General features: G+C 37.2%; 1 protein-coding gene across 5 annotated transcripts in view; it reads left to right on the top strand.

Annotated features, from left to right (window-relative positions):
* The window catches only part of MMH-1 (MUTM homolog-1), a 123,739-nt gene extending 106,969 nt beyond the window's left edge, over positions 1–16,770 (top strand). For 2 of the 5 annotated variants that reach the window (XM_090006042.1, XM_090006041.1), the window contains 4 exons: positions 11,951–12,028; positions 12,137–12,236; positions 16,110–16,144; positions 16,216–16,770. In XM_090006042.1, the coding sequence (XP_089862168.1) occupies positions 11,951–12,028; positions 12,137–12,236; positions 16,110–16,144; positions 16,216–16,557 (555 nt within the window). In that variant the 3' untranslated portion in view covers positions 16,558–16,770. Of the gene's footprint in view, positions 1–11,950; positions 12,029–12,136; positions 12,237–12,281; positions 12,384–16,109; positions 16,145–16,215 lie in introns of all 5 variants that reach the window. The other 3 variants (XM_090006044.1, XM_090006043.1, XM_090006045.1) reach the window with 2 other exon arrangements.
* Positions 16,771–17,266: the final 496 nt, after the last annotated feature.

Here is a 17,266-nt window from a genome sequence, read left to right as displayed (position 1 = left end):
AAGCAGTGTAAGGTGGTTTAATAGCATTTTAGCATGTATACAGCTTAATAGGTATGTAAGCATCAAAAGTATGCAGCTTAACAAATAAAAACATTGCAGGCATGGTCAATATTTCAGAACCCATTTCATAACGAGTCTAAGTGGAAACATGCAGAGCATACTAACATGTACCATTAAATATTCAAAACTCAGCTGTATATATGTAATAACAAATAGAGTTATCAGCTTATATTTGTTAACATTGATTTAACTTATGTATGTCCTGTACCCTGACCTATGCCAAATCCAAAAGTTTCTCAACATACCCTATGATCTGAGTATTAATCTGTCAGAACATGTGGTAGGGTGACCATGGAACCATACTTTGAACATGGCATATACGTATGATGTGGGTGTTCACATCATCAAAAAAAAATTCCTGGGTGACTTACCAATATACACCGATCGAACAGTTTCTCAAACAAACCAATGCTCTCTGTCTCAGCCGGACAGACCATGCTGCCAAACAGTTCTGATTAAGTGCATATATCATCGTTCATGCAACAAATGACGATTTTACAAGGTATTTTGATTTCAAAACACATTCTCAAAAACCTATGAATCATGATTTTCATGAAAGTCGACAAACATAATTTATGTTTTGCATCGACACAACATAAGATAATCAATATGCTGCCTTTTGACCACATGGTGCTGCTACAACCAAGAAAGTAATGATAATAACTAATTCAAACAAATTTCGATGTTCCTACAGGAAAATCGACATCCAACAAAAATTTCATTTAATAATAAACGGTAAGATGGCTGATGGAGATACTAAGAAATCCTATAATGTATTACAGTATAACACCAAGAGTCAACCCCCCCCCCCCTTCCGTATTTAGTTTATCGAGTCCCAAAATAGGAAACCCCCAAACCTGGGGTTATCCATTTCAAGAAATCGGAAACCCCACGACTGGGGCTATCCAATACCTCAGCCAAACCCCAGATCGATTTGATTTGGGGATTTTGCAGGTTAGGGTTAGACAAGAAAATCCCCAAATCGTTTGGGTTTGGGATTTCCGGTTTAGGGTTAGGCAAAGAAACCCCCAACTTCAGGTCACTGCTACCGGAAAACCCCGACTCACAGAGTTGGGTTTTCCAGCACCCAAGAAATGCATTGACAAGCTTGTAATGTAAAACAAAAATCGGGATTCCCCATGACCGACCCAATCACAGGCGGATTTAATCCATACTCTATCAGATTTGATATCTGTGAGAAATCAGATGTGAGAGTCACCTTACTATCGTAGCAAGAGATAGAGAGAGAGGTAAGAGGGAAGAGAGAAAAAATGTTGGGCGGCAATGGGATCTTCTCCCCTTTCCATTGATATTTATATGCTGTACAAGTGGTACAATACAGTACAGTGGTACAATACAGTACAGTATGCTGTACAAGTGGTACAATACAGTACAGTGGTACGATACAGTACAGTTGTACAATACAGTACATGAAATATATCCATTTACATATACATATTTAACAGCCTCCCTCAAGTTGAGGATGATCTTCAATCATGCTCAACTTGCTCTTAAGTAACCAAAATTGATGACTAACCAATCCTTTGGTGAAGATGTCTGCCACTTGGTCTTCTGATCTGACATACGAAGCCTCAATTTCTTCTGTTTCAATCTTTTGTCTAACAAAATGCTGATCAATCTCAATGTGCTTCGTGCGACAATGATGAATAGGGTTAAAAGAAATATTAATGGCACTTTGATTATCACATAAAAGCAGAGAGAAAGAGATGGGTTCATTCAACTCTTGAAGAAGATGCCGTACCCAAGTGACATCAGCTGTCCCTGCTGCCATTGCTCTGTACTCTGCCTCAGTGCTGGATTTAGCAATGGCCTTTTGTTTCTTACTACTCCAAGTGACAATATTTGGGCCAATGAAAACACAATATCCTGAAACCGACCTACGCTCATCAGGATCCCCACCCCAATCTGCATCACAATATGTAAGTAAACGGTGTCCTGTAGTGAAGCTTTCATCTTTGTGATAGAGCAATCCATCTCCAATAGTCCCTTTCAGATATCTGAGAATACGCTTAATACATTCCATATGACAATCAGTGGGAGCATGCATAAACTGAGATGCTTGATTTACAGCATAAGCAATGTCAGGTCTTGTAAATGTAAGATATTGCAACATACCAACAATGCGGCGATATAAAGTGGAATCATGATATAATTGGCCTTCTTTTGCACTAAACTTATGATTTAAGACAGATGGGGTGCTGAGAGGTTTACAATTAATCATACCAGTGGTGTGAAGAATGTCAAGAGTATACTTGTGTTGACTTAGAGTGAGTCGATCATCTTGCCTATCGGCTTCAACTCCCAAGAAGTATCGCAATGGGCCTAAGTCCTTCATCTTAAATTTGGCCATGAGTAAAGACTTGACCAATGCAATATGTGCATCATCACTCCCAGTGATAATGATGTCATCAATATATATAAGAACCCAAGTAGTAACATGATCATTCTTATACATAAATAAAGAATGATCAAGTATACTCTTAGAAAAGCCATGCTGCTGAATTTCCATGGAGAAACTCTCAAACCAAGACCGAGATGCCTGTTTTAAACCATAAAGAGACCTTCTCAATTTACAAACCCATGTAGCCGCATCATGTTCACTATATCCAGGAGGTTGCTCCATATACACCTCTTCCTTCAAGTCCCCATGTAGGAACGCATTCTTGACATCCAACTGGCTAAGAGACCAACCATGCTGAAGTGCCAAAGTGAGGATCACACGAATGGTGCCAATTTTGACAACAGGGCTAAAAGTTTCCTCATAATCTTGCCCATATTGTTGTGTGAATCCGCGTGCAACAAGGCGAGCTTTATATCTTTCAATGCTACCATATGGTTTACGCTTGATCTTGTAAACCCATTTGGAACCAACAACATTTCTATCAACAGGTCGAGGAACAATATCCCATGTATGACATTCATGAAGTGCTGCCATTTCTTCGTTCATAGCTTCAACCCAAGCTCGAGAATGGGCTGCCTGATGGAAAGTAGACGGCTCTTTCTCTTTGGCCACATTGGTTAGAAACAACTGAAAGTCAAGAGAAAAATTGTTGTAACTAACCCAACGATGGATAGGATGCCTTTCACGTGTGGATCGTCGAAGAGGGGGAGCCTCGTGAGATGGAGTTGGAGGGGCTCCTCGACGGGCATAAACCAAACCTGAAAACCGTGAAGGTGCATCCTGGATGATGGAGTTGTCTGCTTCAAACTGAATTGGTTCATCAACAACAGGATCTCTGATAGAGTCATATAGCAAAGTATCACAAAGCCATGGATCATAAGTAGTTTGCTCATATACCTGAGAAGTATCACAAGTGCTGAAATGGTCATCATCAAAAACAACATTTCTAGACACCTTAATCTTACCCAAAATAGGATCATATCTATATCCTTTATACCCATCGGCATATCCCAAAAATCTGCACTGAACTGCTCTGTCCTGAAACTTGTTACGTAAAGAATGATCCACATGGACATAACAAATGCATCCGAAAGCATGCAAATCATCATAAGAAGGGTGAGAACCGTGAAGCAAATAATAAGGAGACTGATCTTCTAATAATTCCATAGGCAACCTGTTAATGATATGCACTGCAGTGTGAAAGGCCTCAGTCCAAAGAGAGAAAGAAATATCAATATTGTGCATCATACTTAACGCGGTTTCAACAATATGCCGATACTTACGTTCTGCTACTCCATTCTGTTGTGGAGTGTAAGGACAAGAGGAGTTACGTGTGATGCCATGGTCCTTTAAATATTCACTAAAATCATGAGATATGTATTCTCCACCACCATCACACTGGAAATAAGTGATATTTGAATTGAAAAGGTTCTGAACAAGAGCATGGAATTGTTTGAAAAGTTTGAACACTTCAGATTTAGATTTCATAAAGTAAATCCAAGTGTAACGAGTGAAAGAGTCAAGAAATAACACATAATAACGAGAGCCAGATAGAGATGAAACAGGAGCTGGGCCCCAAACATCAGAGTGAATAATTTCAAATGGCTTGGAAGCTCTTTTATTGATACTTTGAAAGGGAAGTACATGACTCTTGCAGACATTACAACTAGGACACTTATGATCTAATTTGACTTTGGGAATAAAACCCTGAGAAGACAATTTGTCAAGGAACCCTTGACTACAATGACCTAACCGACGATGCCAAGAAACTGGCTTATTACATTGCATAACAGAAGAAGACTGACTCAAATAAGCAGGAAAAGATGGAGTCACGGTAGATGACGTCTTCAAAGTCCCGGGGGCTGCTTCGAAGACGTACATGTTTCCGCGTCGTTCACCCTTAGCGAGCATCTTCTTGGTTCGAAGGTCCTTAAGACAAACAGAAGACGGAGTAAATTCCATGGATGAATTTGTTTCATCAACCAATTTAGAAACAGATAAAATGTTTTTCTTAATGGCAGGAGTGAGTAAGACATTTTTCAATGGTAGTGTAGATTGTGACAAAGAGAGAGATGCATTTCCAGTATGAGAAATAGGGTGGTGGAAACCATCTCCCGTGACAATAGTGCCAGTGCCAATATAAGGAACCATGTTGGAAAGTTTACCTGCATCAGAAGTAACATGTGCGGCTGCTCCAGAATCAATATACCAAACTCCATCATCATTCTGACGCAAATTCATGTTGTTAAATGCAGTCATCAGAATTTGTTGCACATCATGTGGCAACCCTGCACTCTGTCCCTGATCAGTACCCTGATGTGCTCGAAAATTTCCCTGCGGCTGCCCCTGAAACTGTCTAACATTCATCTGTCCAGCTCTTGGTCCTGGCCTCCCTGCCTTGTTGCGATTCTGTGGGTTGTGCCAACAATCTGCTTTCACATGGCCACGCTTGTTGCAATGGAAGCAAGTAGGGACACGGGTACCTCTAGTGGCAGGTGGAGCAGTAGGAGTAGGAAGGAGTCCTCCACGGCCCATATGAGCAGCAGGTGGACGAAATGAGGTAGACCCAGATGTAAACATGACAGGGTGAGGATCATCAATAAGATGATCTTGAGTCAAACTAACTTCATACTGTAGGAGTTTGGCCTGTAAATCCTCAAAGCATGGAAGTGTAGAGGCAACCTGTAATGCAGTGCAAAACATACGATATTGGGGCCCAAGGCTTCCCAATACCTGCTGAACAACATCTTTGTCAGAAACAAGATATCCAATAGCGGCCAACTGATCAATGATAATTTTGATATCCCCTAGAAATTCAGTAATGGTCTTAGTTCCCTTTCGCATAGATTGGAACTGCCATTTCAGTTGAAGTGCACGTGATTCAGAAACCTGTGAATAAGAGTGAGCAAGATGTCTCCATAGTTCTGCAGCAGTAAAATGGTCAGAGATAGTTTGTAATATACGATCAGATAACGTGGCAGTCAAATAGGCAACCACAGATTGGTCCTTCTGAAACCAAACATCATACGCAGGATTTGGAATAGCAATGCAACTCACCTTCCCATCATTACCAGTTACCTCTTGCGTAATAGTCATAGGTGGGGCGGGTGATCCCCCATCCAGATGCCCGGAAAGACCATGACTTCGGATAAACGGCAGAATTTGGCGTTTCCAAAGTAAGTAGTTATCATGAGTTAATTTGTGAGAAACAAGTTGAGAAAGAAATCCGGGGCTGATTTTAGAATCCATAAGGAAGAAGATCAAGGATGAATCAAACAACACGACAGAAATTCGTAGGTTGTACGGACAGAACCGTACGGTTGTACGGACAGAACCGTACGGACAAAAATTTTTGAGTTTTGGAAATCACGATTTTTCAGTTAATCGTGCAGAATGTACGATTTATCAACTATATTGCAAGAAATAGATAAGAAATCACAAGAAGTTTGAGAAAAGAGGCACTTTTGAGAAATGAGGGTTCCCAAATTTGGGGAAAACAGAAATTAGGTTTGATAAAATTGAAAACAGAAATTAGGGTTGATAAAATTGGGGATAACAGAATATGTAAGAAGGAAAAGATGCACGATATGAGGAAATGAAGAAACGACGTCGAAATATAGTGATTCAACGGAGAAACAACAGAGAAAAGATGAAAAAAAAAAACACTTTCCTTGAGAACGCCCAAAAACGCACGTCAAGGTCCTTAGGGGCCTTCCAGATGATCGTGATTACCACGCCCTTGGCTCTGATACCATGTGAGAAATCAGATGTGGGAGTCACCTTACTATCGTAGCAAGAGATAGAGAGAGAGGTAAGAGGGAAGAGAGAAAAAATGTTGGGCGGCAATGGGATCTTCTCCCCTTTCCATTGATATTTATATGCTGTACAAGTGGTACAATACAGTACAGTGGTACAATACAGTACAGTATGCTGTACAAGTGGTACAATACAGTACAGTATGCTGTACAATACAGTACATGAAATATATCCATTTACATATACATATTTAACAATATCTGGTACATCGTCTACAGGAAATAGAGAGAGAGAGAGAGAGAGAGAGAGAGAGAGAGAGAGAGAGAAACACAATGGCTGGGGCGACATTCAATGGCTCGACCTCCAAGCCCTAACCTTTATATATATGAAGCAGATATACAACTATCCTTGTAATATCAGAGATATTACAAGGATGCCATTAATGAGAAATATACATCATGTGTTTCATTAACATACCATGCGTATGGATCTGGATCCAGATCCATCTAGATCCATACGCAAGCTATATTTTAACACCCTCCCTCAAGTTGTACGTGATTTTAGATCATGTACAACTTGCTCTTCAATAGCTAAAATTGACGTCGTGTTAACCCCTTGGTAAACAAGTCTGCCACTTGATCTTCTGTTCGAACATGACGTAGTTCTATCTCCTTCATCTCGACTTTCTGCCGTATGAAATGTTGATCAATCTCAATGTGCTTCGTTCTGCTATGCTGGATAGGATTACATGCAATGTTTATTGCGCTTTGATTGTCACATAGAAGAAAAGATCGAATAATTGTCTCCCCAAGATCACTCAATAAGTGTCTAATCCATGTGGCTTCTGCCGTGCCTGCAGCCATCGATCTGTATTCAGCCTCTGTACTCGATCGTGCCACTGCCTTTTGTTTTTTGCTGCTCCAGGACACTAAATTTTGTCCAATATATACACAATATCCAGAGACAGATCGTCTCTCATCTGGATCCCCTGCTCAATCTGCGTCTGTATAAGTGATGAGTTCATGTCCTCTATGCAGATTATCGTTCTTGCGATAAACAAGTCCGTCTCCTATAGTTCCTTTTAAATAGCGTAGAATGCACTTCACAACTTCCATATGACCCTCCGTTGGAGCATGCATAAACTGGGATACCTGATTGACAACATAAACTATATCAGGTCTGGTAAAGGTCAAGTACTGTAACATTCCCACGAGACTTCTATACATTGTAGGGTTGACACAAAGATGACCATCTTCAGAGCTCAGCCTTTGATGTAATACACTAGGAGTACTGACTGGTTTGCAATTCGTCATCCCGACTCTTTCCATAAGGTCAAGAGTGTATTTTTGTTGCATGAGTGTCAATGTGTCTTGTTGTCTGTCAACTTCCACACCAAGAAAGTACCTCAACTCCCCTAAATCTTTCATTTTGAAAGTTTTCATTAAAAACTGCTTCACGTCTTGCACATGATTATCTGAACTCCCAGTGATCACAATGTCATCAACATATATAAGAAGAAGTATAACAATGTCTGCCTTTTGGTAAATAAAGAGTGAGTGATCCAGAGAGCATCTTCTAAAACCATAACTCTGAATTTGCATAGAGAAACTTTCAAACCAGGAACGGGACGCCTGTTTCAACCCATACAGAGATTTCCTTAGTTTGCACACCCAGGCAGTAGGATCTTTCTCGGCATAACCAGGAGGTTGCTCCATATACACTTATTCCTTTAAAGTTCCATGCAAAAATGCATTTTTAACATCCATCTGGCTAAGGCTCCAACCTCGATCAACTGCTAGGGATATGATGACACGAATAGTACCCATTTTGACTACCGGACTAAAAGTTTCATCGTAGTCTTCACCATATTGTTGTGTGAATCCTCGAGCAACAAGTCGTGCCTTATATCTGTCAATGCTTCCTTCAGGCTTATACTTTGTTTGATAAACCCATTTTGAGCCAACTACATTCTTTCCTTCTGGCCGATGGACTATTTCCCAAGTCTGGCATTCATGAAGAGCTTTCATTTCTTCATTCATAGCTTCAGTCCAATGACGGGATTGAAGAGCTTGATTAAAACAAGTGGGTTCATCCTGTTTTGTGAGCTGAGACATAAACAACTGGAAATCAAGGGAGAAGGTCTCATAACTCACCCATCGCTGAATAGGATGCTTAATGCGTGACGGCCTTTGAGCCGGATCACTGACGATGCTTTCCACATTCCTCGGCTCTGTATTTTTGTCCCGTCTAGTGTATATCTGCCCAGAGAAGCGTTCTACTGGGGGTGGCTCAACTGAAGATAATTCAACATGCATTTGTGAGTCATTCAACTCTCTACTCAAGCCGAAGGAAGAACAATTTGTCTGACATGTTTCTCCTGTATTAGCAAAAAGATTTGCGCTCATCCATGAATCATATACTTCTAATTCTCGAGATGACAACGCTGCAGAGTCATTGACCTGAAAATTTCGTTCGTCAAAAACAACATTTCTGGAGGTCCTAATACGTTTTGTAGTAGGATCATAGCATCGATAACCTTTGTATTCATCTGCATACCCAACAAATCTGCACTTGACAACCTTGTCCTAAAACTTATTTCGCTGCTATAAATTATCCTGTATGTATTTTCCTCAAATGTTGCATGATATCTTATCTTAACCCTTTGTCTCACCTGTTTCACTAAGAAGTAGCCGTGCTCAGGATTTCGATTCTGACACTCTACTTTATTGATTTTTCGCAGGAACAAGTGATTAGTGAAGTCGACAGATACTGGGAAGGTGCGAGAGTCACACTGGGTTTTTGACAGTTTCATTGGTGGACAAAGTGACTCTTTCTTTTTTGTCTTTCAGTTCTAGTATTCTTTTTATTTATTTGTTTTAGTCAGTTGTTACGTTACTTTCTGTTGAGTAGAACACTGTCTTTGAGATTGATTCTTGATTCATAAATAAAGAATTTGTTTTGGTTCTTATGGATGATGATTGTAAGTTCGTTTGTGGTGTTTGGCTATCCATTTAAAATTGGAACTGTGAGGACTCCGGGTCTCTGGGAAGTTTTCCGCACTGTTTAAAAAAAAATAAAAAATAAATAATAAAAAATAAAATTTTTGCATTTTCAAAGGGTATGAGTTGGGGTCGTTATAGGAGATGAGAGATGAGACAGAATGAGCTCCTTCCCCCCCCCCCCCCCCCCCCCTTCACCCCTTTAACGCTGCGACCTCTCCTCCTCTTCGAAAAAGATGGAGGTGAGTCGGTTACGTTTCGTAACCTCTTCCCCCCCCATTCTTGATTTCTTTAGCAAGAATCATGCCCTAGGCACGATTCTTATAATCGATACTTTATTAATAGAGGGTCGGGTCCGAGTTTGAGCCCCGCGATGCCGAATCCACTCTAACGTGGATCCGGGTCGGCTAAGAATGAAGGATCCACATGGATCTGGGTCGTAAGGGAATGGTGAATCCACATATTGGATCCATTTGGGTCCAACCCCAATTACCCAATATTATTACGTATATATTTTTAATACCCATTTATATATTTCCTTTTGGATCTGGGTAACGAATCTCAGGTCCGATATGTATAAAATCACTCGAATTTTTCAGGTATTACAGTTCTCTAAGGAATACACTCACAATACCCATAAAGGGAACCAAAAAGAGTTGTTATAAAAGAACACAATCACAAATCCCACAAAGGGGATACATAATAAGTCACAATATAAAAAATATTTTTATTCAAATAAAATGAGTGTGCAAAAGCATATTATCTTTGCAAAATATAGTTTTTCGCTACACATACATAGTCTAAGACATATCAAACCACAACAATTTCCTTATACTTTAAAAAAATATTTATTTTTAACATAACTCCTTTTAAAACTTACCATACATATGAAAAACACGAAGCCAAAGATACATACCGGAATGAGAAATCCTTGAATCTATTTTATTCATTAATACAAATCATTTTCAAAACCTCAATGCCTTGCTTTGATACCATATCACTTAATGGTACGGATTCCAATGCACTCCATGATGAATTCTAAGAATTAAAGCATTATACATTTGGACACATGTGAATTAATAACTCTATTCATAATGGACATTAAAAATACAAAAGAAAAATTACATTGGTGAATGAATAACACTATCCATAATGGACACTAAAAATACAAAAAGAAAATTACATTTAATCCCCACTATAAATACACTCAACACACAAGCCTAATACTACCCATCACTCTCTTAACCCTTACACATTCCCACACACCCTTATTTATAGAGGAGAAAGATAGAAAATAAGTAGAGGAGAGAAGAAGAGAAGTGAAAATGAGAGGGACAGTCCTCTCTCATTAAGGAATGAGAGAGAGCTCCCAACGGCTAGAATTCTAGCCGTTGGGAGCAAGTCAAACTGGCTTTGACTTGACTCACAACATATATATTATATATATTTACAATATATATACATATACGTATACATATACACATATATATACTTATATAAAATGTTATATTAATCTTAACAAGAATAAGCTGTGTTGTATATCGTAACTTTGGGACAAATTGATATGATAAACACTCGTATCTCGATACGAGTGTGTATCGTATCTATATCGGGTGTATCGTACAATACACCCCTGTATCGACCCATATCATATGATATAAGGCGTATCGTACGATACATCTTCGACATGTTTTAAAAAAAACTGAAAGTTACTTTTTTACTTTTTGGATTTTAAATACCTCTCGAGGGCCGACTCCCTCATTTGTGTAGAGGCCATCAGAAGGGAACCCACACACCCTAGGAGCCGTGACAGCGATTTGGGGGCCGATCCGTGCGCAAGGGAGAGGGCTTTTGCGATTTTCTCAAGAGTGCATTTCGTCAAGCAGGCGAATGTCGCGGTTGTCGATATCCGTACTGCTAGGACTTAAGTTTGTTACGTGTGTATAAACTTGTTGTCGAATATTTGTATGCCTATATTTTTATTTAGTGGTTAATTGGTTATATTTTATTTTAGACCTTTCGATGTCGTCTTCACGCTCATCTTATAGGGATGATCCTGCACGACAATACTGCAAAAGTGTGGATGATGTACCACGATCAGTGTTATCATTGAGATGCTTGTTTTGTGGTGTTATTATTAGAGGTGGACTGCATAGATTTAAACAACATATTGCAGATCTTTGTCAAAATCTACATCAATGTGATTATCCATCTATTCCTACCACTTTTCATGTTGATGTTATTGTTGAACTAGAATAAATTTAAAGAAGATTTTTTTTCAAAAAATGCGAAGGACTTCCAACCATTGTTTCAAATTCTGAAGATGATGATGGTGACTCACTTGCCAAAAAAAAAGCCGAAGATAAAGAGATCATTGCGCGACAGATGGATGCATCATTGAGAAATTACTGTCCTAATATTTGGCAAATAGGCTCTAGAAGATAGTTTAGGTTGAAGCTAAAATTATTCATCTAAAATGCTGAAAGTGTATGCTGCCTAAAAAGGCTGGAATATTTCCATTTACTGAGCAGTTGTTAGATGTATGTCAATGTTGGCCTTCGTAGTAATATTCATGTTGAGAAGAAAAAAGAATGTAGGCTTTCGTTCTCATGCTATATGATTCCCATAATTTAATTGATGCACTGAAAAATCAGTTTTTAGTGGTTTAATCATGCATAGTGTTCACTTGTAATAACCTGATAGTTTCATCCAGGCTAGAATTCATCCTCTGCAAATTGCTTCAAGCTTGTCCAGACATGATTGCGAGTTGTTGCACAACAGCATTAAAGAGGTAGATGAAAAAGTTTTGAACAAATTTGTTCCTTTAAGTGCATTAGAGCTGTTCTCTTAACATGAACCTCTGATCTATAGAGCTAGAGAATGGCAAATGCCATTGTAGGTAATACAGTTCGCAGTTCATGTTGATGCTGATTGCAATCGATTTCCAACCGAATGGATGTTCCATTTTCGATGGGGAAAGAAGCCTGGAAATGTGAATGGTGAGATAATTGATAATCTCATGATGTTAATGATTGATGTGACAGGTTATTGAAAAAACATTGGGGTTGGAGCAGATAGTAATCAATTTTCTAATAATTGGATTTTCCACTTCCGGGAAAAGAAACCTGGCGAGGCATATGTTGATGGTTTGCCTCTTTACTTTTTTTCAACGAATTACTCTCAAATTAGTTGTTGTTTATGCTGAAACATTTGGTCAAGAAGAAAAAGTTCATCACTTGCGTTGGAAAAGGCAACTCAACTTCTTATGTTAGTTCATGCACGTTTTTTATTACTGCATAAATTATTGGTCCTTTTTTATGGTTGAAATTCATTTGCTTGAACATGCGCATATATGCTGTATTCCGCTTCATATGTCTCCTGTTGGGGCTTCTTTGTATTTACTTTTTCTACCTATAGCTGACTCCATGCAGAATCCTTTTGTTTTTGTGTAATGGTCTCCAATGATTTGTTCCATCTAAGTCAAATGTTAGATAATTCGTATAGTTTTTGAGTTCTGGAGAAAATTAATGGCTTGATCATAGATATCCATGTAAGTTTTTGAATTCTACAGAATGTAAATAACCTTTTTGAACTAATTTCCACTGTCAATTGCTTGGAAATTTCCCATCCTTCTATAAATTGAAACAGTAACTTATGATTTTGTCACCAAGTTCAAAAAAATGACGTTCTACTAAGATGCAGAATCTGTTTGCATATCTTCGAAATAGTAACTGCCAGTGTTATTGACAACGTGCCTTGAGGCGCAGCCTTCTGTGCCTCAAGGCGCAATTTTTTTTTTTTACAACAAGATTGCTGAGACATAATCAACAGGATTTTTGTAGGTTAATCTCATATATTTTCTAGTTATGTAATCAGTTTCTTAGTATATTACTATATTTTAACTTTTGTTGGTTAATCTCGTATATTTTTCAGTTATTTCAGTTATGTAATTAGTTTCTTAATATATTTTAACTTTTTTTGGTTAATCTCATATATTTTCCAGTTATATAATCAGTTTTTAGTTACTTTTATATGTTAATCTCATATTTTTAGAATAATCTCATATATTTTATCTTTTGTAGGTTAATCTCATATATTTTTCAGTTATTTCAGTTATGTAATCAGTTTTTTAGTATATTTTATCTTTTGTTGGTTAATCTCATATATTTTTCAGTTATGTAATCATTTTTTTAGTTACTTTTATATGTTAATCTCATATTTTTTTGAATAATCTCATATATTTTAACTTTTGTAGGTTAATCTCATATATTTTCCAGTTATTTCAGTTATGTAATCAGTTTCTTAGTATATTTTAACTTTTTTTGGTTAATCTCATATATTTTCCAGTTATGTAATCAGTTGTTAGTTACTTTTATATGTTAATCTCATATTTTTAGTACTTATTTGAGATTTTCTATTTCTTATTGGTTGTTATTTCATCAATAAATCATTTCTTTATTTATTTGTATTTTTAGATATTTTTTATAATTTTTTTAAAGTTTTCAAAAAAAATTGAGGCTTACGCTTTACGCCTCGAGGCTTACTCCTCGCCTCGGTTTTTGGTGGAGCGCCTCGCTCTGCCTCAATGCTTTTCACAACACTGGTAACTGCTCGAACTTCACAATCTCTTTATGACCTTGTGTATTTGGCATATTTGTTAGATCTGCAAATAATCTTGTGGACACATTTACAAAGTCTCTCAATTAGTCAGGATTTAAAAAATAATATGAAAGCATCTTTTTGTCATTATGATGGTGAGCTAGTAAATTTATGTAATTTGTAGTCTTATACATGTTTGCATCTTTGCTATGTATTTAAAAGCCTATTTCTATAATGAGATACTGATTTTGCATCGAGTTTTTAAACAAATTAAAGAAAAGCACTGTTAAGTTGATATATCACACCAGTGTTGTGAAAAGCGTTGAGGCTTAGCGAGACGCTCCACCAAAAACCGAGGTGAGGCGTAAAGCGTAAGCCACAATTTTTTTTTTGAAAACTTTAAAAAAATTATAAAAAATATCTAAAAATACAAATAAATAAAGAAATGATTTATTGATGAAATAACAACCAATAAGAAATATAAAATCTCAAATAAGTACTAAAAAATATGAGATTAACATATAAAACTAACTAAAAACTGATTACATAACTGGAAAATATATGAGATTAACCAAAAAAAGTTAAAATATACTAAGAAACTGATTACATGACTGAAATAACTGGAAAATATATGAGATTAACCTACAAAAGTTAAAATATATGAGATTATTCTAAAAAATATGAGATTAACATATAAAAGTAACTAAAAAAATGATTACATAACTGGAAAATATATGAGATTAACCAATAAAAGATAAAATATACTAAGAAACTGATTACATAACTGAAATAACCGAAAGATATATGAGATTAACCTACAAAAGTTAAAATATATGAGATTATTCTAAAAAATATGAGATTAACATATAAAAGTAACTAAAAAACTGATTATATAACTGGAAAATATATGAGATTAACCAATAAAAGTTAAAATATATTAAGAAACTAATTACATAACTGAAATAACTGAAAAATATACAAGATTAACCAACAAAAGTTAAAATATAGTAATATACTAAGAAACTGATTACATAACTGAAATAACTAGAAAATATATGAGATTAACCTACAAAAATCTTGTTGATTATGTCTCAACAATCTTGTTGTAAAAAAAACAAATTTTTTTTTTGCACCTCAGGCTTGCGCCTTGAGGCACAGAGGGCCGCCCCTCAAGGCGAGGCGTGCCTTTTGCGCCTCAAGGCACGTTTTTGATAACACCGTATCACACTATTAATATTTTAAAATTTTTAAAAGTTAGAAATAAAAATAAAAATATATATCTTCACACACATTTCCTGTGTTTGATTTGTTTGTCATATTGTTTCTTGCTTCTTGTTTCACAAAAAAGAACCTTGTTTCCTTTCTGTTTTTCAAGATGTTTCAATTTTTTTCTGGCAACATTAGTTCTAGCTTATATGGTCACAATTTGTGTACAAGTTACAGAGCAATCTAAGCAACCCTCTGGGTTATTACTCGGCAAAATTTGGATTGTTATGTTACAGTAGTTTCTTTTAGGATTTGTTATTAAAGTAAGTTAATTGAGTATCATAGCTAGGTTACAACTTGTTATTTTGAGGTTTTCTTGGGATTTGGTTATAACTATGTGGAGTTTTTAAGAGGAGATGAGTGCACATAGAAGGTTGGTAGATCTGTGGTTTCATAAAGTTTCTATTAATCGATACACTGATTTTTGTGGTGGACTGTGGACTGTGCAATGCACCAATTAGGTTCATAGTCTCCTCTAAAGTCCCTTCCATATCAGCCACCTGTATGCTACAATAACCTCTTCATTTTTCCCTTCTTTCATAGACCACAAAAAATGGATAGGAGAGTCGGAGAGAGGACAGTAACCTGAGAGAAAGTGGGGAAAGATTTGAGTTTGTCTTCACGTCATGTAAGTTAACAGAGAAATTGGGTGGGAACACGCACACAGAGACTTCTTATTTTCTGGGAATTTACCTGATTTGATCTGATGTGCACTATTTTTCTGGTCCAATCTGACATGGATCTCCACAGGTTTTCAATCTGATGAGTTTTACAGTTACCACATTGGTTTTAGTTGAAAATTGCAAGACCTAAAAATTGAGGTTCCTCTTATTGATTAGCAAGACCTAAAAATTGAGGTTCCTCTTATAGAGACTTCTTTGTTTTGTTGTTAGTGCAAAGAAGCCCTTTAGACCTTATCTCGAACTTGATGCATGGGCATGACTTCTTTGTGAATGGTTAAAATCGGGATGCTGAGTCATAACTGTTGTCATCTTCATGTGGTGCAGGGAAAAGAATTGAATTCATCACTGCAGGTGGCAGGGTATGCTTTCTCAAATGCAAGATTTGCTTTCCAAGTGAATTTCTATTGATTGTTCCCTCCTCTTCTTTCAGACTACAGCATATGTGCCTGAGCTTCAGCAGCTGTCTGGGGGTTCATCTGAAACTGTAAAAAGTAGAATCAGAAAGAAAGTAACTAAATCTAGCAACAAAGAGAAATCAGAAAGGGAGAAAGAAAAATCAGGAAGCGGGGATGAGAAAGGGCAGGCCAAAAAGGAAGGAATTTCAAGGCTTTCCGCAAAAAGAATGAAAAAGATGAGCTCTACTGATGATACCAAAAGCCAGCTGAAAAAGGTGGCTAAAAGTGAAAAAGGAAAGCAAGATGATATTTCAAAGAATGCAACAAAGATCGTAAAGACGACCAGTAAAAAAGTGCAGAAGAAAAGCATGAAATAGAATATGATTGTTAACCCAAATCCTTTTTGGCTAGAATATAAAGTTGGAGGTTTATGTTTGGTGTTAGTTAAAACATATAGCAAGCTTTGGTGGTAGAGCCTGGTCTTGAAGGGGGGTGCTCATTTTGTAGCACTGTTGAATCACCACGCTCAATGATGCATGGTTTTAGCAGTTTCAATATTGCTTATGAAATTCTGAAACGGATTACAGCAGTAATTCAAGTGTTCGACATGTGCATCATCTCTTCTGAAAGTCATATTGCAAAATTTTACAGATTCTCGACAACCAAGTCAGCTACAGCAGTGGAAGGTTGATGCTTGATTTTGTGAAATCCCGACTCCTGATGGGGTTGGGCCATGGGGTAGCCTATATATAAAACTTGGTAGGAGAACCAGGCTTTTGTGTAACAATTTTGCTTTGAGAATTTTATTGTTAGGAATCTGAAAGTTTTAGCAGCCAGCATCATTCCTTCAAATGACAATCCTCAAATTATATAAATCCAAGGGTCCTCTGCATTCAGGCAAATGGCTGTAGAATACAGATTTTCTCTATATGTAGTGGCGAGAGTTTTCTCTAAAAGCTAAAGGGACACCTGTTTGCTGCGATCCCAGTGATACTTGCATTCAAGAGTTGATGCTGGAAGCATCATGACATAAAACACAATGGCGAGTATCATTGCATGGCTTGACAGAAAGGCCTGGGTTGTACC

The sequence above is a fragment of the Nuphar pumila genome, chromosome 5 (genome assembly GCF_984573655.1).
Source record: "Nuphar pumila chromosome 5, dmNupPumi1.hap1.1, whole genome shotgun sequence".
In the NCBI taxonomy this organism is placed as follows: domain Eukaryota; kingdom Viridiplantae; phylum Streptophyta; class Magnoliopsida; order Nymphaeales; family Nymphaeaceae; genus Nuphar; species Nuphar pumila.
The sequence above is the reverse complement of the archived record's forward strand: the minus strand, read 5'-3'. Positions and strand labels throughout refer to the sequence as shown.